Source organism: Bufo bufo, chromosome 2 (genome assembly GCF_905171765.1).
Source record: "Bufo bufo chromosome 2, aBufBuf1.1, whole genome shotgun sequence".
NCBI lineage: Eukaryota > Metazoa > Chordata > Amphibia > Anura > Bufonidae > Bufo > Bufo bufo.
Window position 1 is genome coordinate 448,485,004 of NC_053390.1, and position 24,832 is coordinate 448,509,835.

A 24,832-nucleotide genomic window follows, 5' to 3' on the forward strand; every position below is an offset into this window, starting at 1 on the left:
TGTAGGCCACAGGGTCCCTGGCATGGGGGTCCCCTAGCTCCACATGGCAGCGTCTCCGCCGCCTTGGGGGCTCATCATCATCACTAGATGATGAGGAGGACGTGGATGACAAGAGGAAAGTGGGATCAACCTTGTCCTCACTGGGGCTCTCGGAGTCTGAGGCAAGCAGGGCGTATGCCTCCTCGGCAGAGAATGTCTGACGGGCCATATGGGAGTGTGTGCGTGCGTGTGTGCGTGTGTGTGGGGGCATGGGTGTTCGCGTACTTACCCTAAACCTAACAGAAAAAAATAAATTAAAAAATTAAAAAAAGCCCAATAAAAAGATTCAAACTGGCTGATCAGCTGTCCGAAGCTGATCAGCGGTGGGGTGGGCGATGCGCTAACAGTGGCCGGACTCTAAGAGTGCTGGCCACAGTCAGCACACGCACACAAAAAAAAATGAAAAAGTGCTTGTGCCCCCAAAAATGTGTGGGGGTGGGTGGGAAAGGTGGCAAGCTGCAGTACCCCTAGGGAGTCTAGGGTCACACAGCTGAGTGTGCTGTGGACCCCAGACACCCGATTAGGGTGAAGCTGAAAAAAAATCTATTTTTTTTTCTTCCTAAACTCTCCCTAATCTCCCTGCCTAATCTAAGCTGTCCCTAAACCTGTCCCTAAGTACCTGTGGGGAGTGCTGGGCACAGATGGGATCCTGGGCACAGATGTGGTCCATGAGGCTCTTCTCTTCACGCTCCAGGATGCAGTGTAGAGGAGGCGGCAGAGCTGAGGGAAGTCAACCGCCCCTCCAGCCCGTGCAGCCAATCGTAAGCGATCCTGAGAGGTGATGTAACAGGGACTTTCACAGTGCCTTCCCCTTTAACAGGGAACTTCACAGTGCCCGCCACTTTAATAACAGTGATCTCCACAGTGCCCGCCCCTTTAATAACAGTGACCTCCACAGTGCCCACCCATTTAATAATAGTGACCTCTACAGTGCCCGCCTCTTTAATAATAGTGACCTCCACAGTGCCCGCCCCTTTAAGCAGTAAAGAAAAATGGCTGGGTTGTTATGGAAACCCGGAGTAAAACTGGGTTTATGGCAGTTGGGATTTGAAGAGAAAAACTTGCTGGCTTGTATTGGCTACTGTGGGTAATTTTTTGGGAATATCTCAGGAACAGTACATCCTATAGAGCTGAGACCCGCTCTAAAACCTTCCCGGACACCTGATGTAGACAGACAGACAGAAACTCATTTTTATAATATAAGAGACTAGCAGAAGGACCCGGCTTCGCACAGGTATATTTCATCTATGCCCACCCCTTTGACAGTGACCGCATCTTTAACACTGACCTACACGGTGCCTGCCTTTTTTTGAAAATGACCTCCAGAGTGCCCGCCCTTTTAACAGTGTCCGCCCCTTTAACAGTGACCTCCACAGTGACCACCCCTTTAACAGTGACCTATACAGTGCCCACCCCTTTAACAATGACCTCCAGAGTGCCCACCCCTTTAACAGTGCCTGCCACTTTAACAGTGAGCTCCACATTGCCAGCCCTTTTAACAGTGATTTCCACTGTGCCTGCCCCTTTTAAAGTGACCTCCACAGTGCCCGCCCCTTTAACATTGACCACCCCTTTAACAGTGACCTTCATAGCGGCAGGCCCTTTAACAGTGACTTCTACAATGCCCACCCCTTTAACAGAGACCTCCAGTGCCTGCGCCTTTAACAGTGACCTCCACAGTGCCCACCCCTTTAACAGTGCCCACCCCTTTAACAGTGACCTCCACAGTGCCCGCCCATTTAATAGTGACCGCCACAGTGTCCATCCCTTCATCAGTTATCTCCATAGTGACCTCCATAATGCCCGTCCCTTTAACAGCTACCGCCCATTTAACAGCGTCTTCCAGTGCCTGCCCCTTTAATAGTGACTTCCACAATGTCCGCCCCTTTAACAGTGACCTCCACAGCGCCTGCCCCTTTAACAGTGACTGCCTTTTTAACAGTGACCTCCACAGTGCCTGTCCCTTTAATAGTGACCTCCACAATGCCCGCCCCTTTAACAGTGACCTTCATAGTGCCCGCCCCTTTAAAAGTGACTTCCACAGTGTCCGCCCTTTAACAGTGATCTCCATAGCGACCTCCACAATGCCCGCCCCTTTAACAGTTACAGCCAATTTAACAGTGACTTCTACAGTGCCCACCCCTTCAACAGTGACCTCCACAGTGCCTGCCCCTTTAAAAGTGACCTCCACAGTGCTCGCCTCGTTAAGAGTGACCTCCACAGTGCCCGCCCCTTTAACAATTACCGCAAATTTAACAGTGACTTCCACAGTGCCCGCCCCTTTAACAGTGAACTCCACAGTGACCTCCTCAATGCCCGCCCCTTTAACAGTGACCGTCCGTTTAACAGTCCCTCCCCAGTGTCCGCCCCTTTAAAAGTGACTTCCACAGTGCCCGCCCCTTTAAAAGTGACCTCCACAGTGCCTGCTCCTTTAACAGTGACTGCCCCTTTAGCAGTGACTTTCACAGTGCCCGCCCTTTTAAAAGTGACTTCCACAGTGCCCGCCCCTTTAAAAGTGACTTCTACAGTGCCCTCCCCTTTAACAGAGACCTCTAGTGCCCGCCCCTTTAAAAGTGACTTCTACAGTGCCCTCCCCTTTAACAGAGACCTCTAGTGCCCGCCCCTTTAACAGTGACATCCACAGTGCCCGCCCCTTTAAAAGTGACTTTCACAGTGCGCACCCCTTTAACAGTAACCTCCGCAGTGCCTGCCCCTTTAACAGTGACCTTTCAGTTCCCTCCCCTTTTAACAGTGACCTCCACAGTGCCCACCCCTTTAATAGTGACTTCCACAGTGTCCGCACCTTTAACAGTGACCTCCACAGTGCTCTCCCCTTTAACAGAGTCCTCCACATTGCCCGTCCCTTTAATTGTGACCGCCCCTTTAACAGTGACCTCCACAGTACCCACCCCTTTAGCAGTGAACTCCACAGCGGCCATCCGTTTAATAGTGGCCCCTTCCCCCCATGCATGTAGCAGTGTAGTTGTGCCGTCATACGTCATATGACTGAATATTTAAAGTATAACTGTCGTATTATTTTTTTTGATTATTGGATTGTGGTGATTAATATCACCTTGGTGGCCCTATTTCAACTTTTCACTGTGTATTCAATTACCCCTTAATTCCACATTTTTGTTCCCTGTACTGCCTATTTTTACCTGTGCTTAAAATAGAGTTGCTAGGCATGGTCCGTCTATCTGTTCATAGACGGTGCAAGCAGAAGCAAGCTGCGTGCAGGCTCACATTACTGACAGCCAGGGACTGTAAGTAAATGATTAAAGCCAGGTCCTCCCCAGCAGCTGATAACAGTGCCTGGGCTGTGTGCACTTCTCCCTGTCCCTGCGTTGGCAGACGCTCCCTCACTCAGCAGAGCTCGAGAATGCAGAGTTGGAGTAGTGCACACCAGGAAAGGGAGATCTGCCATCTGCTCAGTGTATAAATGAAAGCAACATGTGGTAAGAGGACCCCTTTGTGCTGCAGGAGATTAACCCTTTAGGGGGGAGGGCTCTGGTTACTGACACTTTTGGGCGGCTATTGTTACTGGCTATTGCATGTGAGGCGCTCAATGCATTGTGGGTAGTGAGGGCAGGCGGGATTAGCCTCAGGGTGAGGGCAGTGGTGGCCATCTAAACTGAATAGTGAAATTGCAGTTTTATGCAGACTGGTTGCTAAGGGCTGAATCTTAAATATGGGGTAAGTCAGTCTAATAGTAACTGATTCTGGAATATCATGTTATTAGTAACTACATATATGAAAATTTAAATTAGGGTCTAATTGTGACAGTTATCCTTTAAGGACCTGCAGACTGCTAAAACCTGTGATCAGTTGTTATGGCAACCTGGAGTAGGAACTGCAAGCTTCTATTGGCTAATAAGTGACATGTGACGGTGTAAATGGCAGTTTGGATTTAGGTAAATGGCTTGTATTGGCTAATGCAGGTCATTTTCTGGGAATATCTCAGGACCGGTAAGTTCTAGAGAGCTGAGATCCGGTTTAAAACCTCCCCCGACACCTGATGTAACTGTGTGCCAAATTTGGTGAAGATTGGTCCAGTCGTTTAGTTGCGCATAAAGAACGTCCAGACAGACGTCTTGACAGACAGAAACTAATTTTTATGAGAAGGACCCGGCTTCGCACGGGTATATTTCATCTATTTCATTTTATGTTTCCGTGTTTGTAAAAAGATATTGAGTTTCCCCGATAACAGTGACCTCTACAGTACCCGCCCCTTTAACAATGACCTCCACAGTGCCCGCCCATTTAGCATTGACTTCCACAGTGGCCGCCCCTTTAACATTAACCTCCTCAGTGCCTTTCCCTTTAACAATGAACTTCACAGTGCCTGCCCCTTTAATAGTGCCTGCCCCTTTAACAGTGACCTTCGCAGTGCCCTCCCCTTTAACAGTGACTTTCACAGTGACCACCCCTTTAACAGTGACTTTCACAATGACCACCCCTTTAACAGTGACCGCCCCTTTAACAGTGACTTTCACAGTTGCCACCCCTTTAACAGTAACTTTAACAGTGACCGTCCCTTTAACAGTGACTTTCACCGTGACCGCCACTTTAACAGTGACTTTCACAGAGACTGCCCCTTTAACAGTAACTTTCACAGTGGCCGCCCCTTTAACAGTGACTTCTACAGTGACAGCACCTTTAACCCCTTAAGGACTCAGCCCTATTTCACCTTAAGGACTCAGCCCTATGTCACCTTAAGGACTTGGCCATTTTTTGCAAATTTGACCAGTGTCATTTTAAGTGCTGATAACTTTAAAACGCTTTTACTTACCCAGGCCGTTCTGAGATTGTTTTTTTCGTCACATATTGTACTTCATGACACTGCTAAAATTGGGTCCAAAAAGTAATTTTTTTTGCATAAAAAAAAACAAATTTAACAAAAATTCTGAAAAATTTGCAAATTTTTAAGTTTCAATTTCTTTACTTCTATAATACATAGTAATACCTCCAAAAATAGTTATTACTTTACATTCCCCATATGTCTACTTCATGTTTGGATCATTTTGGGAATGATATTTTTTGGGGATGTTACAAGGCTTAGAAGTTTAGAAGCAAATCTTGAAATTATATTTCAGGACAACAGAAATATATATTTATTTGACAACATTGGGCTGATTTGAACCTTTTTTCTATATGTGTCAGATCTGTCGTTGATAGTTAATATATGTATGTGTGTTGCTGCAGGGCTGATTTTACCTTAACCCTTAGGGAGGATATTTAAATATGGCACCCGCTGCGTTTCAGCAGAGCCCTGTGGCTATGCCTGCGACCAGCAATTATGCTGATCACAGATATTGAACCTTTTAGATGCCATGGCCAAGTATGACCACAGTATCTAAATGTTGAAAAAAACAGAAGTGTGCACTTCCAGGTTAAGACTGGCTCCCCCGTGCCGCGATTAGGGAAACTGGTCCTTCGTTCTAATATGCTGAGTCTCTCAGAACAGACCCAGCATATTAGAGCTGCAGTTCCTTTGTTGGCCTGCAGGTGGCGGGCCAACATAAAATAACAGCAAATTGAGCTTATATCAGCTATAAGAAATCTAACTAGTGAATATTGTAGCCTCTTAGATGGGGCTAAAAAAAAGTGAGAATTTTGCCTTTTATAATATAAACAAAATAAAAATATAAAAATGTAAATCACCCATGTTTCCCTACAATAAAAAAACAAATATAAACAATAAAAAATAAACATTATGGGCATTGGCACTTCCCAAAATGTCTGTATTATTAAAATATAAAAATATTTATCCCATACGGCAAATGGCATAACAGAGAAAGTGATTAAAAAGTCACACACACTCCAAAATGGTATCAATAAAAACTACCGAACAAAAAAAGTTATGGGGATCAGAATATGGTGATGTAAAAAAGATTTTTTTTAAGTTTTTATTTTTTTCAGTATTAAAACACAAAAAAAACTATACATATGTGGTGTCATTGTAATCATACTGACCCAGAGAATAAAGGGCACAGGTCAGTTTTGCCACATAGGGAACGCCATAGATACAAAACCTGTAAAACTGTGGAAGAATTGCGCTTTTTTTCCAATTCCACCCCATTTGAAAAAAATTCAAAACTTATTGTATCTAAGGGGTTAAGCAATTACCTAAGCTGGTTTTAGGCAACTGTTATATACACTGCTCAAAAAAATAAAGGGAACACAAAAATAACACATCCTAGATCTGAATTAATTAAATATTCTTCTGAAATACTTTGTTCTTTACATAGTTGAATGTGCTGAAAACAAAATCACACAAACATTAAAAAATGGAAATCAAATTTTTCAACCCATGGAGGTGTGGATTTGGAGTCACACTCAAAATTAAAGTGGAAAAACACACTACAGGCTGATCCAACTTTGATGTAATGTCCTTAAAACAAGTCAAAATGAGTGTAACGGTCACGTCCACACACACACAGGGGGAAGGGTAGTGACCACTGCGCTCCACCCTCACCCCTGGCCCTGCCTACTTGCCTCACGAGTCCTGATGACAGGGGACAACTGGACGGCAATCCCTAACTTAGGATATGTGCAGGGAAGACAGACAAGACAAAATACGGAACATGAACGGACCGGGTCAGAACCAAGAGAGCTACGCAGTACAACGGATTAAGCAAAGAATGGTCAGGAGAAGCCGGGGTCAAATACCAGGAGAGTAGCGAATTACAAGAGGAGTCCGAAGAGAGTAGTCAGGTGGGAGCCGAGGTCACAATACCAGGATGTATGCGCAGTACAGGAGGAGCAGGCAGAGGATCGTCAGGGAACAGGATCAGGTAAATATTCAGTAGTCCAACAAATAGCCAGGAACCTAGAAATTAACAGGCAACCTGTAGCCAACAGGCTACCTGTATTTATAGTGGGGAGTGAGGGTCATGTGACGTGGCCAGCATCACATGACCGACAGACCAACCAGTCGAGCACCGAGTGATCAGCTCGGCGCTCAAGGCAGACTAGGAGCAGGGAGCCACCCAGCTAGTAAAGCCGCCCTGGGAATGAGGTCAAACACAGAACCTCATTCCAAAAGCTAAGCAACAGTTCTGCAGGCAATGGGGGACCGAGTGCACCTTCGGAACCCCGTGACAGTACCCCCCCTTTTACGAGGGGCCACCGGACCCAAGACTTCAGGCGATGGCTTTTCAGGGTGTTCTAAATGAAATTTACGAACCAGTCTAGGAGCATGAACCTCCCTGGCAGGTACCCAAGATCTCTCTTCAGGTCCATACCCCTTCCAGTGAATCAGATACTGCAAGGAGTTACGCACCTTCCTGACATCCACTATTTTAGACACGACATACTCGACAGCATCATTAACAAGAACCGGCGGAGGCGAGGCTTTCGATGGTACTACCGGTTCAAAATATTTTTTAAGTAGAGATTTATGGAACACATTATGAATGTGGAATGACTCGGGCAGCTCCAACCTAAATGATACCGGGTTAATCACCTCCGTGATCTTATATGGACCAATAAAACGAGGAGCAAATTTTCTAGAAGCTACCTTGAGAGATAGATTCTTGGAGGACAACCATACTTTATCCCCAACCTGAAAGTTCACCCCCCTTGAACGTCTCCTATCGGCCTTGAGTTTTTGAGAACTTTGAGCATTTTCTATGTTCGATTGAACCCGGGCCCAAACTGTGCACAGTTCGGAGGAGAGTTTATCAGCTTCAGGGTTAGAGGAGGAGACGGACGACCCAGAATGAAAACGGGGATGAAAACAATGGTTACAAAAGAAAGGGGAGACCCCAGCAGAAGAATTGACACGGTTATTCAGAGCAAATTCAGCCAACGGAAGGAATTTGACCCATAATTGCTGGTCATCAGCAACATACAACCTCAGGAATTGTTCCACAGACTGATTAAGGCGTTCAGTCTGCCCATTACTCTCAGGATGGTAGGCGGAAGAAAAAGACAACGAAATTTTACATCTTTGACAGAAGGCCCTCCAGAATTTGGACACAAGCTGCACACCCCTGTCCAAAACAATATTTTCCGGGATGCCATGTAAACGAACAATCTCTCTCACAAAAATAGACGCCAGGGTTTTAGCATTCGGAAGTTTAGACAGGGGAATGAAATGAACCATCTTGCTAAACCTATCGACCACTACCCAAACCACAGTCTTACCCTCCGCCAGCGGTAGGTCAGTTATAAAGTCCATCGAGATATGGGACCAGGGTCTACTGGGAATGGGTAGGGGTCGTAGGTTACCAGCAGGGCGAGTCCTAGGTGTCTTAGACCTGGCACAAACCTCACAGGCTGACACGTAGGACTTGACATCCCTGGTCAGAGTGGGCCACCAATAAGATCTAGAAACCAGATCCTTAGTGCCCTCAATACCCGAATGTCCACAAAAGGCAGAATCGTGACACTCACCCAACAGCTGGAGACGAAATTGTACGGGAACAAACAACTTATCTGTTGGGGTGGATGCCGGTGCCAGATGTTGTTCAGCCTTAATGCGAGCCGAGATATCCTGGGTTAGAGCCGCTAAGAAGATGTTTGCTATCGGAGTATTGAACGCTGTCTTCCATTCGTCTCCCTCCTTGATTCGGATTAGATCGTATGCCCCTTTCAGGTCAATCTTGGAAAACCAGGTTGCCCCCAAAACCTGGTTAAATAAATCCAGAATCAATGGGAGAGAGTATCTATTTTGGACAGTGATTTTATTTAATCTCCGGTAATCAATACAAGGCCTAAGACCACCATCCTTCTTTTTAACAAAGAAAAACCCTGCTCCCATAGGAGAGACTGAAGGTCTAATATGCCCTTTAGCAAGGCTCTCCTTAATATAATCTTCCATGGCCTTGCGTTCGGGCCCTGAAAGATTATAAATTCGACCTTTAGGAAATTCGGCACCCTCAATTAGCTCTATGGCGCAATCATAAGGTCTATGGGGGGGTAGAACCTCTGGAGTAAGGGACGAGAACACATCAGAATATTCCTTAATAACAGAGGGTAATGTATTAGACCTTACTGAAACCCCAGCCTAGACCACGGACAAGCATGAGTCACACTTAGGTCCCCATTTCACCAACTCTCATTTGGACCAATCAATTGTGGGGTTATGTAAACGGAGCCAAGGCAACCCTAGTACCACCTCAACCGGTAGGTTCTCCAGGACTAGAAGAGAACATCTCTCAGAGTGGCACACACCCACGGACAGAAAAATTTCAGAGGTACATGACCTCACCGTACCACCAATCAGGGGAGTAGCATCAATAGCCATGACATGGATAGGTGTAGGTAAAGCAAACATTGGAATACCCAATTTACAAGCAAACTCAAAGTCAATAAAGCTGGCCGCTGAACCGGAGTCAATAAAGGCCTTACCCGGCCACTTATTAACCCCCAGAGAAATTGTTATGGGTACCAAAAGCTTACCTTTAGAAAAATCAGGGTGTACCTGGTCTTTAGGTTGTCTTGCTTTAGAAGACTTGTCAGAGAGCTCCCTCTTAGGACACTTGTTGATCCAAATGGCCAGGATCTCCACAGTAGAAGCACCCTCCGCGTCTGCGACGAAGATTACCCCGGGTCATGCCAACCTGCATGGGTTCCTCGGTGGAGACCTCAGTGTTGTCCCTGGAAAAGGCCTCTGGCTGGACCACCATCTGAGAACAGAACTGTCGTTCTTGTCGTCTCTCTCTAACTCGTCTGTCAAGTCGGACAACTAGGGTCATCATCTCCTCTAAGGTCTCAGGAATTTGGTAATTGACCAATAGATCTTTTAAATTATCAGATAGACCAGACCTAAACTGACTCTTCAGGGCTGGTTCATTCCATCCTGAGGGGACACACCACCGTCTAAATTGGGTGCAATACTCCTCCGCAAGGAGATGGCCCTGAACCAGTGCCCTAAGAGCTGTCTCGGCAACCAGGGCCCTGTCTGGTTCGTCATAGAGGGTACCCAGGGCCTGAAAAAACCCCTCCACAGAAGTTAGACAACTGGCCCCAGGAGGTAACGAAAATGCCCAGTCCTGGGGATCACCCTGTTGTAGAGAAATGATAATCCCTACGCGTTGGCTCTCGGGACCGGAGGACACGGGGCGCAAACGGAAGTAGAGTTTGCAATTCTCCTTAAAGGAGAGAAACCTCTTCCGGTCTCCAGAAAAGGGTTCTGGGAGCTTGATCTGGGGTTCAAAATATGGACTGGAGGACAGAGGAGTGGAAGAACCTTGCCCTAACTCACAAGAACGGAGTTTCTCTCCTAGCTCCTGCACCCTCTGTGTCAAGTTAGAGACATGGTCAGTCAGGGTAGTAAGAGGATTCATGATACAGTGGTTATTGGGCCTGTTAATCTGTAACGGTCACGTCCACACACACACAGGGGGAAGGGTAGTGACCACTGCGCTCCACCCTCACCCCTGGCCCTGCCTACTTGCCTCACGAGTCCTGATGACAGGGGACAACTGGACGGCAATCCCTAACTTAGGATATGTGCAGGGAAGACAGACAAGACAAAATACGGAACATGAACGGACCGGGTCAGAACCAAGAGAGCTACGCAGTACAACGGATTAAGCAAAGAATGGTCAGGAGAAGCCGGGGTCAAATACCAGGAGAGTAGCGAATTACAAGAGGAGTCCCAAGAGAGTAGTCAGGTGGGAGCCGAGGTCACAATACCAGGATGTATGCGCAGTACAGGAGGAGCAGGCAGAGGATCGTCAGGGAACAGGATCAGGTAAATATTCAGTAGTCCAACAAATAGCCAGGAAACTAGAAATTAACAGGCAACCTGTAGACAGCAGGCTGCCTGTATTTATAGTGGGGAGTGAGGGTCATGTGACGTGGCCAGCATCACATGACCGACAGACCAACCAGTCGAGCACCGAGTGATCAGCTCGGCGCTCAAGGCAGACTAGGAGCAGGGAGCCACCCAGCTAGTAAAGCCGCCCTGGGAATGAGGTCAAACACAGAACCTCATTCCAAAAGCTAAGCAACAGTTCTGCGGGCAATGGGGGACCGAGTGCACCTTCGGAACCCCGTGACAATGAGGCTCAGTAGTGTGTGTGGCCTCCACGTGCCTGTATGACCTCCCTACAACGCCTGTGCATGCTCCTGATGAGGTGGCGGACGGTCTCCTGAGGGATCTCCTCCCAGACCTGGACTAAAGCATCTGCCAACTCCTGGACAGTCTGTGGTGCAACGTGACGTTGGTGGATAGAGTGAGACATGATGTCCCAGATGTGCTCAATTGGATTCAGGTCTGGGGAACGGGCGGGCCAGTCCATAGCATCAATGCCTTCGTCTTGCAGGAATTGCTGACACACTCCAGCCACATGAGGTCTAGCATTGTCTTGCATTAGGAGGAACCCAGGGCCAACCGCACCAGCATATGGTCTCACAAGGGGTCTGAGGATCTCATCTCGGTACCTAATGGCAGTCAGGCTACCTCTGGCGAGCACATGGAGGGCTGTGCGGCCCTCCAAAGAAATGCCACCCCACACCATTACTGACCCAATGCTAAACCGGTCATGCTGGAGGATGTTGCAGGCAGCAGAACGTTCTCCACGGCGTCTCCAGACTCTGTCACGTCTGTCACATGTGCTCAGTGTGAACCTGCTTTCATCTGTGAAGAGCACAGGGCGCCAGTGGGGAATTTGCCAATCTTGGTGTTCTCTGGCAAATGCCAAACGTCCTGCACGGTGTTGGGCTGTAAGCACAACCCCCACCTGTGGACGTCGGTCCCTCATATCACCCTCATAGAGTCTGTTTCTGACCGTTTGAGCAGACACATGCACATTTGTGGCCTGCTGGAGGTCATTTTGCAGGACTCTGGCAGTGCTCCTCCTGTTCCTCCTTGCACGTAGCGGTCCTGCTGCTGGGTTGTGCTCCTCCTGTTCCTCCTTGCACAAAGGCGGAGGTAGCGGTCCTGCTGCTGGGTTGTTGCCCTCCTACGGCCTCCTCCACGTCTCCTGATGTACTGGCCTGTCTCCTGGTAGCGCCTCCATGCTCTGGACACTACGCTGACAGACACAGTAAACCTTCTTGCCACAGCTTGCAATGATGTGCCATCCTGGATAAGCTGCACTACCTGAGCCACTTGTGTGGGTTGTAGACTCCGTCTCATGCTACCACTAGAGTGAAAGCACCGCCAGCATTCAAAAGTGACCAAAACATCAGCCAGGAAGCATAGGAACTGAGAAGTGGTCTGTGGTCACCACCTGCAGAACCACTCCTTTATTGGGGGTGTCTTGCTAATTGCCTATAATTTCCACCTGTTGTCTATCCCATTTGCACAACAGCATGTGAAATTGATTGTCATTCAGTGTTTCTTCCTAAGTGGACAGTTTGATTTCACAGAAGTGTGATTGATTTGGAGTTACATTGTGTTGTTTAAGTGTTCCCTTTATTTTTTTGAGCAGTGTATATATTTACTCTTGGGTTTTAATATAAACCGTTTATCACTTACTGTAATTGATAAATTTATGTATGGTGTTTGCAGACTTTTAATTTATTACATTTATTTACTATTATTTTACATTGGAGGTGCTTATTGCCTAGAGATCCTTAATTTTCTGCCCTCTTTATGATTTTGTCTATAAGCACCAGACTCAGTAAGTGCACTTGACAGTAATAGTTTTCACTTGCCTTCTATGTGTCAATTTATTCATGGCCTTTAAGGCAAGCGACAAAAATAAAAAATAAAAATAAATGAATTACTGCGACTTGTCTGCAACTTGCTGGCACACAACTACAGTATTTTAGAGCTGTGATTTGGCTGTAAAAACAAAGCCACAGGCTTAAATGCCAATCTCTTCGTACACAGATAGAAGTCCACAATGCACGGGCACTGGCCATGTGCCCGCCAGGTTCTTTTTTTTGCGGTGTGGAAACATGGACTGAAATCCCATGGAAACGCTCTGTAGTGCTTCTGTGGGCTTTTGCTCCGTGCCTCCGCTCCGTATTTTGAGGATTGCAGACCCATTCAAGTGAATGGGTCCGCATCCATGATAGGAAGTGCACATGGCCGGTGCCTGCTGTTTGCAGGCCACAATGCAAGCACGGGCCACACACGTTCGTAACGCAGGACTATCTGCATTATATTGTGTCTAACTTGCTGATTTTTTATTTTTTTTTACAGGTTCCTTTATTGTATCTATCCCAGTCCTCATTTATAATAAGCTGATTGAAGGCTATTGGTTTGGGCCGCAGATGTACTGCATTGAAGCTTTTCCATCTGTTTCCCATGAAAAGGCTTTTATCCTTTATAACTTTTTTGTGGTTTACCTGCTCCCGTTGGTCACCATTTGTATCTGTTACTCTGCCATGGTCTACCAGATGGGACGGCCTTCTGTGGAGCCGGCTGATAACAGCTACCAGGTAAAATGATGTAACATTAACCTCTTCCAGATTGAGCCATTGACTCCCTAACCAAGGCTAATTTTGCAAATCTGACATGAGTCTTTTTATGTGGTAACAACTTTGGAATGCTTTAAATTATACAATCGATTCTCAGAAGTGGTAAAATTTGGGTGGATGTTTTACCCTTATGTACAAAAAAAATCCCCAATTTACACAAGAATTAGCAATTTTGATTTTCTCTGCCTTTAAGACAGATATTAATACCTCACAAATAGTTAATTATTAACATTCACCATATGTCTACTTTATGTGAGCATCATTTTGTAAATGCAATTGTATTTTTTTAGGACGTTAGGAGACTTAGAATTTGGAAACTACACCCCTCAAAGAATTTATCGAGGGGTGTAATGAGTGCTTTGACCCCAATTTAAAAAACACTTGGCTTTGAAAATAAAAAACAATTTATTCCAATAAAATGTTACTTTATCCCCAGATTTTTCATTTTTACAAGCAGTAATACAATAAACACACCCAAAATTTTGTAACATAATTTTTCACAGAGTACGACAATACATCATATGTGGTCATAAAACTGCTGTTTGGGCACACTGCAGGGTTCAGAAGAGAAATAGCACCATGTGCATTTGAGGCCTAGTTTGGTAATTTACACAGCACTGGTCAGGTGCAGAGGCTCTGAGGTTAATTAAAAAGAAACCCTGAAGGTGTGACCCCATTTTAGAAAACACACTCATCACAGAAGGGCATTTTAACCCCACATGTGTTTTGCAAAAATGAATACACAGTAGACAGTACAAACTGAAAATTGAAATTCTTCCACAGACATGCCGTTTCAGTGCCCAATATATTGTGTCCAGTGTGTGCCAGTGTGAAAGGCAAGCCCCTTATTATTATGCAGTGTTTCCTGGGTTTAGAAACACCCTACATGTAACCCTATACTTTTTTTTGAACATATGAGAGAGCACCATGTGCATTTTGAGGCTCAATGTTGTCATTTACACCATTTGTGTTGACAACTTGTGATGGCCTTCGGTTCACCCGGCGGACGGTTCGCAGCGAACTTTGCGCGTTCGCGATCTGCCGAACATGCGAACATATGGCGATGTCCGCGCGTGCCATATTCTTTTGCGCCGAACTTTGACCCTTGACACATCCATCAGGTGGAACAGGACAGCCAATTGAGACGTTTCAGCACATGGACACACCACCAACCCTATAACAGAACCCGATCTGGCCGCTATTTTACATTATGTGTTTTGCCAGTGTAGGGAAAGGTTGCATTTTGGAGCAGGGACTGGCTTTTAGGAACTTAGGGATACCAAACGCTTGCTAATAGGGCCACAAAAGTCCTTTTAAGGACTGGTAACGTTATGCTATCAATAGGTGTGATACACAGAGGGGTGTGATATACTTATAATATACTTTCTAACATAGAAAGTATATTATAGTGCATATGTAGTGGGTAGCCGAGACAGGGCATCAGCATTGTCATTGGAGCGGCCTGCCCGGTATTTCACAGTAAAGTCATAGTTGGCAAGGCGGGAGGCCCATCTTTGCTCCAGAGCCCCTAACTTGGCGGTATTCAGATGCGCCAGGGGGTTATTGTCCGTGAAGGCCACAAATGGCGTGGCAGCGAGATAGTCTTTGAACTTCTCGGTCACAGCCCACACTAAGGCAAGAAACTCCAGCTTGAAAGAACTGTAGTTCTGGTCGTTCTTCTCAGCTCCCTTCAGGGATCTGCTGGCGTAGGCAATTACCCTCTCTTTGTTATCTTGCACTTGAGCTAACACAGCCCCCAGGCCTCTTTTACTGGCATCTGTGTAGAGGTGGAAAGGCTTCTGATAATCTGGGTAACCCAGAACAGGGGGTTCGGTCAGCTTCTTGAGGAGCTGGAAGGCAATCTTCCGTTCTTCGCTCCACTCTACAGGAATAGGAGTCTTTGGACTCTTCTTAGGGTGCCCCCTCAGGAGTTCCTGGATTGGATCCGCAATTTGTGCGAAATGGGGTATAAAACGCCTGTAATACCCTGCAAAGCTGAGAAAGCTTCTCACCTCTTTTACGGTGGTAGGAGTAGGCCAATTGCGGACAGCAGCAAGTTTATCAGGATCAGGCTGTACTCCTTCAACACTGACAACGTGCCCTAGGTATTTTACCGCTGGTTTCAGCAGGTGACACTTAGATGGCTTAATTTTGAGACCATATTTGGTAAGGACTGGGAACACTTCCGCCAGGTGTTCTAGGTGGTCCTCATACGTCTTGGAGTATATAATGACGTCATCTAGATATAACAATACGGTTTCAAAGTTCCTATGGCTTAAACAACATTCCATCAGCCGTTGGAATGTCCCTGGAGCGTTACACAGTCCAAACGGCGTGTAGTTAAATTCAAACAGGCCCATAGGTGTAGTGAAAGCAGTCTTTTCTTGATCTTCTGGGGCCATAGGTACTTGCCAGTACCCACTAGTTAAGTCCAAGGTGGAGAAATAGGCTGATGACCCCAGGGCAGTCAAGGACTCCTCAATGCGTGGTAGTGGATAAGCATCTTTGTGGGTGATTTGATTTATCTTTCTGTAATCCACGCAGAACCTTATGCTGCCATCTTATTTTCGCACAAGGACTAGGGGCGCAGCCCAGGGACTGTGACTGTCCCGAATTATGTTAGTCTTTCATCTCTTGTATCATCTCTTTCACAGACTTATAGGTAGTAGGTGGTATGGGTCTGTGCCTCTCCTTAATAGGAGGATGAGAGCCAGTGGGTATGGTGTGTTTGATTACACTGACCTCTCCATAGTCCGTGGAGTGCTTGCTGAAAGCCTTGTGATGTTCTCTCACTAATTTCAGAACTCCCTCTATTTGCTCCTTCGGGGTGGATTCGTTCCCCACATGAAGCTCTTCCCACCAGGATGTTGTCGAGGTATTGGCGGTGGTGCTGCTGCTCTGTGTGGACTGAAACGCCACCGTGGCAGGCAGACAGATCACATCCTGGAAAGACACCTGGAAAAGCTGAGCAACGGGGCAGTGCTTAAAAAGAGTAACGGGGTGATCACCAAAATCAATTAAATGCACAGGCACTTTACCTTGGGACATGGTCACCAGACTCTTGGCTGTCCGTACGAAGGGATGATTCTCAATCTGGATGGGTTCCACTAGGGCTTGATAGTCCTGGACCCTGGATTCCCAACACTGCACGGCACCAAAGGATGATCTGGGAGATTGGAGGCAGGATTACTGGCCGGTTGTCCCGGATCCGAACAGTACAAATCTCCCCTTTTTTGTTGGCGAACCTTTGTTGAGCGCACAGCACGCTGATAGTCTTTTGAATGACCCTTCTGGAAGCAGGCGAGGCCGAGGATATAGTTTGGTTCAATGCCTCAAGCACTTCCGAGTAACAGTTTTTAAGGACATTAGTCCCTAGGATCACAGGGTGTCCTCCTTTATCTCCTGCTTGCACCACAATTACACCTTGCTGTGGTAAGGTGGCCTCTCCCACCTGAAGAGTAGGTTCCCAGTATCCATGGACTTTCACTGGCTTCCCGTTGCTGGCAATGATATCTAGCCAGGACTCTGGTGGCAGGATGAGGAGACTTGGATCCCAGAACTTGTCAAAGGCAGGTCTTTGGATGGTGGTGACCTGTGACCCCGTATCCAGGAGGGCTTCAAAGGGTATCCCGTTGATACATATTAAAATTTTTGGACGGGATCCCACGTATTTAGGCATCCAGCTTGGATCCTTTGGACCTACTGTTCTACCTCCCGAGGGGCGGTCCTCTGCCTCAGGGGTTGCCCGTTTAACTGCCAGCACATTTGTTAAAGGGGATATTAATTATTGATATTTATGCAGCTCTCAATAATTAATATTCATAAATAGGCGTGAGTCGTCTAGTGATGACTCCGCCTATTTATACCTAAATCATAATATATAAATATAGATACCTACCTCTGTTACCTATACACTACACTGAACTACACTACGTGCGACTTACTATCACTATACTAGGGCGGCGACTAGTAAAAACACCATACACTGTATTATGAACAATAAGGAATATTTATTACACAATACAATTATACAAGTCTAACAATACGCTATATCTATATATATTCATAGATCAATGGATATGAATATATATACATATAGAAGTACACACCGCAGTATAGAAACGGTACTACAATAAACACAATACAAACCTAACTACACTACACAGCACAATCCCATATTCCACCCCACACACTAGCTATACTTAGAATAATACACTTACATACATACAATTATCGGTAACCCACCCGCCTGGCTACTCACTGTCCCTACGGGGGTACAAGAGGGTTAATCACACAATTGTGGCACTGCAGGGGTTAATGCTCTGCAGGGATTTATTCACACACTATATGTCACAGTCTAATATTTGCTTATAATTATATATATCTATATCAATGGAATAGATATATATATTTATAGCAGCACACAACAATATAAGTACACACGCTATAACAATACACTATTACGGTACTAACTACACTAACACAGTCCCAAGTCCTCCCCAACATCTAACTACAATTGTAATAATACACATGCATACACTTTACCAGCAGCCCACCCAATCCTGACAATATAACAGGGGATATGAGGGATCTACAATCCTGGGGGAACACAGGGGATGTTAGGATTATAGGGGAACTCAGGGCAGGAGAGGTTAAGGGTAACCAAGGGTTATACAGGGGGTGACTGGGCTGCTTCCAGGGTACAGGCTCATCAGGGATTAATACTGAGACATGAAGTCAGCAGCCAGGGGTTAGGGGATGGTTGGTACTCAGCCATTTCCAGGAGCATGTGGCCGCATGTGGCCTCTCTTCCTTCAGGGAGCTGTTCCCATCCCATATGTCTCTGATTGTAGTCCAGATTCCAAGAGACCCCTGTTCCTGGTTTCAGGCTCCTATATCAGCCTCAGAAACAGACCACCTCCCCCCCTCCTCAGGGATGTGACATCATAGTGTGACTGTGACGTATGCCTGCCAGTTGGCCCCCTGAGGCTAGCAGCACCACATGCCCAGCCATGTCACAAACATAAGGAGGGGCAGAGCATAGTAACTAGGCTGATAAACTCAACAAAAGGCCTTTGAAGTCACCAGCCACCTGGAGACATATCCACCCCCCTGCAGGAACTGGCTGTACGCTGTGCCTATGGGGGGAATTTAAGTATATATATATGTATATAGATACTTGGGGCGCATCTATATACATATATATACTCATTATAAACCTGGGGCATACATGGGCAGTTATAGGCCCATATATATATATATATATACCTGGGGTTGAGCCATGGCAGATACACACATATAGATGTTTGGGGCACATCTACCTGCATGTGCATATACACAATATAAAAGGGCCAATATACATGCATATATGTAAGGGCATATATACATATATATTTAAATCCAAACTTCCCTCAACAATCCCCCTGTTGTCGCAATTCGACAATAAACTTTGGGGAAGTGTTGGGATATATTTGCCCCCTCAACCCCCCTCTTGGTAACAGTTCAGGAAGGACTGAAGTAATATGGCCCTTAGTTACCTAGTCATCACCCATAGCGCACTAACACCTCCGACCTGCCCTTCAACGTAACCAGGCGTCTCCACCCACAGAATACACCGTCTTCTTCTCTGGAACTTTCTTGGTCTGTGGTCTGTCAGTGTCAATCTTCAGGTATCAGCCTCTCCCAATGACTCTGGAATGGCTTCACCCTCACAGTCTATAGGTCGATCCACGTAGCAACCGTGGACTGGCCTCCTTTCGTTTTCGCTGTCAGTGTCGATCTTTAGGTACCCGCTGCCGTCCCCATCTTAGTATTTCTTTAGTCAGACTCTGGGATAGCTCCACCCTCACGATCTCCAGGTAGTACGGTCAACCGTGGAATGGCTTCCTGTTAGTAACGGCACGACTTTTCTTCCGACACTGCTTCTTCCATCTTGATTGAAGAATCAGTTGTTGGGGAGGTTCTCCCATGGACGGATACGTAGGACTTTACAAGGCAGGTCAGAATTTCTGGTAAGAAGTGATGTCATGGTACCTAAATTCTAACTGCGGGAAAGAACACTGCACTCACTGACATTCAGTCCAACCCTTACAAACGTCACCGTTCTTGGGGTTAAAGTGGCAAATGAATTTGGTAAAGGAGGGGGCCTGTCCCTAGGGAATCTACTCTTCCCCATTCACACAAAAACAGGTCACATCCCTCCCAACACCACCAAATTCCATTAAATGTGTGTACCCATAGAGACTCATGCAACCTGGCCTATCTCTCTACACCTTCAAAGACACAGGGAGGTCACAGACCCCCGTGTCAATGGGAAACGACTATAGGATGCAAATGTGTACAGCCAAGTTATAACTCACCGCAGTGTGTTGGGCGAGTTTCCCTGAGTATAGGCTGTCACACATTTGTACCTAGAGTGTCCATGGGTACACAATCAACAACAAACAAAATCAAAATATGTACATAGGGCTATGGGGTTTCAGGATAGCACAAGTTATAAGTCCTGAACCCTCATAGGAAACAAAGTGTGTCCATAAAATTTTTGGCTACAGGACAATGTTTGAGTTATGTCCTGAGCCTCCTCCTCCGGTTAGTTCGGTAAAGTTCTGTCTGGTTCTGGTGTATTTGGTCAATAAGTCCCTTGACCCTCCGATATGACGATGACCAGAACCAGAAGAAGTTTCACTGGGTAAAACAAGTGATAATAAGCTCTTCCACCCGAACATCTCCAAGTCTTTCTCCAGAGCCTGAGATAATGCTCCCGCTGGATTGTGGCACAGTCCTCCATCTCTAGAACACCTCTGAACAAAGGTCGCTTGGTTGCCAAAATCCAGTGAGATCCTCTGGAGTCTCACAAGAGTGTCAGGGGGGATAGCTGGTCTCTGTGGCGTCATCTGGGTTTTTCCTCTGCTCCATATAAACACACCTATGGCAAGAGAAAATACCAGGCGCTCCTGGGGGATTTCTCCCCTCAGGGTGCAATTAAATGTCAAAAATCCCAGCACCAATACCTTTGACCCATGAGTAGAGAAAGGTATTGGGCTGCCCTTTATCTCACACCCCTCATCATCCTAACACTGGTGTCTGAACACCCTACCTTCAGAGGATCGCGTCCTCTGCTGCACATCCCTTTGCACCAACAGATAAGGATGGCCACCCTACTAGGTTAGGATAACTGAAGTGAGCTGTGAGCAAAGCACCATCTTGTTATTGATGGCACCGTATCCCCGTCCACTCATGTGTACCCAGGCCGATTTCCCCCTGTGATCCCGTCTTGTGGAGGCCCGCAGAACCAATGGCATAGTCATGCCCTGGCTCCCCAGGACCCCACAACACAAGAACACAGTCCACACTCTGCTGCCAAACACTCTGCGTCCAATCCCTATCAGAGCTGTGCTACCTGCTCGGACTAGAATTAAGTGCGCAGCACAACATTACACCAATGTTGTCTGTCCGCCCCAGTCCCCAGCGCAACACAGCCCAACCGAAAACCTTGAGCACAACAGTGTTATCTGTATCGATCTGAGACCCTGGCTGCCCAGAATAAAATCACATCATCCTTTGTGCAGGATTTCCCGTGTGAAATTATCTGCTCGCGAACCTATACGTTCTCGATCCACAGTATAACACTGTTCCACTCCAAGGGGACACAGAATGAAACACAAACAGCAGCGCCCGGACTCACAGCAAGGAATGTAAACGACAAAAATCAGCATGGTGGAACACATTCGTAGACAAGGCCCACCACCACCAACATCAAGAAAAACTTACAAACAGATAACAAAAACACACAACATGGACATACACAGGGAACAAACGGTGTAACAAATAGTACAGGGGTGTCAAATGTTGCCTAGCCTAGCTTGGCCATTCTGACCCCTCAGCACCTGGTGAGGCGTATGCCGCTGAGAGGTAACTCCTTTATGGCCAAGCTGACTAGACCCCACTGCGCAACTTGTTACCTGGCTAATACTACTGTTGGACACATTGCAATTACTTGCACAAGGGCAATTCCTTGCAATGTGTCCTTTGTTCCCACACCTGAAACACGTGACTTGGTTTCCTGTCCTGTCTGTTATGTTCCTATCTGTTTTGCAGTGTCTCGCTATGTGACCTAGGCCACCACATGCAAAACATCTGATGTTTGCTCTGCATGTCCCAGGTCCATCTACACTGCAGCCGTGTTCCCTTCTCCTGAATTGTTCCATCCTCAGGGACACACTTTTCACAACCGTTCTTTTTCCCAAAGTCAGGGAAAAATCTCTGTTAGTCTGGACCAGCTTGATCTGATGATTTGACCGGTCACAGACTACTCTCCCACCTTTCTGCCCTGCACAGGGCAAACTTTTGGGAGATTCCGAATTGGTGATAACCTGTTGCATGCCAGACATTAGCTGGGACCTTACATCAACCTCAGCCTTCAATTTGGTTATCGTCACGTCAGTAGAGGCAGCCCGCTCCTTGAAGGCCTTGACCTCAGTATAAGACTGAGTCAACTTAGCCTCAATTTCCTCCTTCTGCCTCTGCAGCTCTACTAACTGTGACTCTATCCTAGCCACCTGCGCATCTCGGTCAACAGTAGACTGCACATTCTCTGCCAGCTGTGCCCGCAATGCCAAAACCTGGTCCGAATTACTGGCACAGCATTGGCAGTGAATGTTCGGAGGAATTGTCACCGCTGACCGAGACACCAGCGCAACTTCCTTTGGCTTGCAGATGCTAACCTCAAATGTTTGCACAAGTTTGGCTAGCATCCGAAGCCGTTTGGTGGCCTTGTTCAACACCGTCCGTTTGTTAACACATAGCTTGTCGTAACTACAAGCCTGTGTTAACAAATCGGACCACAGCATTTCTGCTGACTTGTGAGTGGTGGGGAGGATGGGGTTAAATGTGCTGTGTTTAGCTAGCTGGTGTAGTGTGGAGAAGTCCATACTCATGTTTTGATGAGAGGCCATCTTCCTTGGTGTTGTCCTTTGTTGTCCCTTGTGTGCTGCGTGGAGGAGGTCCTGTAGTATCAGGAACGTCTTCTCCCGCTCAGCCGGACTTCTCTGTTCAGCTCCAACGGCGATGGTCCTCTCTTCAGTGACGTATGCGACGACTTCTCTCCAGTGTTCAGTGGGCGTGCAAGGCAATCAGAAAATCGTTAATACACAAATCAGAAAGATTTAAATTCTCTGCTGTATTGATCTGGAATGTTAGCAGTATTCTGCGTACTATTAAGTCTATTTCACCACTATCTTATTACTCATTACTCCTGTGGAGATCGGTTAGATTTAAGAGTAATCTTCAATCCAAACCCTCCCCTCTAGTCTACTTATTAGGGAACCCGCAGTTCTCCCCGGGTCTCCAACATCGCAACTTTTCATGGTGGTTAAACAATCGATTATGTATGCTTCATAAGTTCCTATCTAGAGGTAAATTGTTAACAATTGACAACTTCAGGGAGATACACTCCCCCCCCCCCCCCACCTGGGGAGAATTTGCGTCTGAATCAAGTGTTCTCCTTCTTGAAGTCATTGCAAATGTCAGATAGGAACATTTCGTTCTCCCCATTTGAAAGATCAGTTACATATTCCCTTTATAGGCAGGGGTTACTCTCTCGTATTTATGGCTTACTCTGTTACGTACCTGAAGAGGTTAAATTACCTTATATGAAGGCCTGGGAGGAGGACATGCAACTGGAATCCTCTTTCCCCAAATGGTATCAAAGATCGCAGACCCTTACAAAAGGATCCTGGCAGGTCACATTAGCTGAAACCTCAATTAAATTACTTCACAGAACCTATATGGTACCTACTAGACTCAATCGTATATACAGTACCCGGAGGTTTCTCCCAATTGCTTTAGAGGTTGCGGAGAAGAGGGATCTATGCTCCACATTTGGTGGACTTGCCCAATTGTTAGAAGGCTATGGGCCCAAACAACTGCACTATTGTGTACAGTTTTACAATGTGATTACCCTACGACACTTCCCTTGTGCTTATTGGGCGATAAACCACATTGGCTGACATTCGCCAAGTTTAAACTTTCCCAACACATATTGATGGCTGCCAGGATCCACATAGCCTTTAAGTGGCGTACTGATGCTCTTTGCTTCCAAATGGTGCTTGATAGGATTAACAAAATTCTACAATGTGAAAAATTATCTGCCATACGTACTGATACATTCTGTTCATTTGAAAGGGTTTGGGAACCGTGGCTGTCCTCCTCCTATGCCCCGGATATACGCTACAGTATTTCCTTATAAGCCCCTATGTCAAACTTCACTCAATGTTTGGGTCTTTATCTGATACACGATGCCCTCACCCGGGTCTGATGGAACTTCATCTACTATGAATATACCGAATTTTGAACAAACATGTATATGCCTTAAACATTTATTATTTTTTCTGTATTTCCTTTGAAATATTTTGTTATGTATGTCTTTTTTGCTTAAATTTCTCAAAAACCAAATAAATGTTTTTTTTTTAAACTAAATTCTCTGCTGTAGAGATTGCTCTGTGTTTGGTTCTGATTGAACAAAACGCTTTACCTGTACGAACTATCAGGCAATGGACGCTCAGAATCCACTGAACGCGTCCATCCCGCCTGACTACAGCGTAAGCGATTTTTGTCACCAAAAACAAACACAGAAAACAAATTCCTAGCAGTGGGCCTGGCTCGCCAATGTTAAAGGGGATATTAATTATTGATATTTATGCAGCTCTCAATAATTAATATTCATAAATAGGCGTGAGTCGTCTAGTGATGACTCCGCCTATTTATACCTAAATCATAATATATAAATATAGATACCTACCTCTGTTACCTATACACTACACTGAACTACACTACGTGCGACTAGTAAAAACACCATACTCTGTATTATGAACAATAAGGAATATTTATTACACAATACAATTATACAAGTCTAACAATACGCTATATCTATATATATTCATAGATCAATGGATATGAATATATATACATATAGAAGTACACACCGCAGTATAGAAACGGTACTACAATAAACACAATACAAACCTAACTACACTACACAGCACAATCCCATATTCCACCCCACACACTAGCTATACTTAGAATAATACACTTACATACATACAATTATCGGTAACCCACCCGCCTGGCTACTCACTGTCCCTACGGGGGTACAAGAGGGTTAATCACACAATTGTGGCACTGCAGGGGTTAATGCTCTGCAGGGATTTATTCACACACTATATGTCACAGTCTAATATTTGCTTATAATTATATATATCTATATCAATGGAATAGATATATATATTTATAGCAGCACACAACAATATAAGTACACACGCTATAACAATACAGGGAGTGCAGAATTATTAGGCAAATGAGTATTTTGACCACATCATCCTCTTTATGCATGTTGTCTTACTCCAAGCTGTAT

The 24,832-nt window shown here is 45.9% G+C and overlaps 1 protein-coding gene across 1 annotated transcript in view; it reads left to right on the top strand.

Moving 5' to 3' along the window:
• The window catches only part of KISS1R (KISS1 receptor), a 546,115-nt gene that overhangs the window by 501,242 nt on the left and 20,041 nt on the right, over nucleotides 1-24,832 (top strand). The window contains exon 4 of the mRNA XM_040417535.1: nucleotides 13,145-13,383. Within this exon, the coding sequence (XP_040273469.1) occupies nucleotides 13,145-13,383 (239 nt within the window). The remainder of the gene's footprint in view (nucleotides 1-13,144; nucleotides 13,384-24,832) is intronic.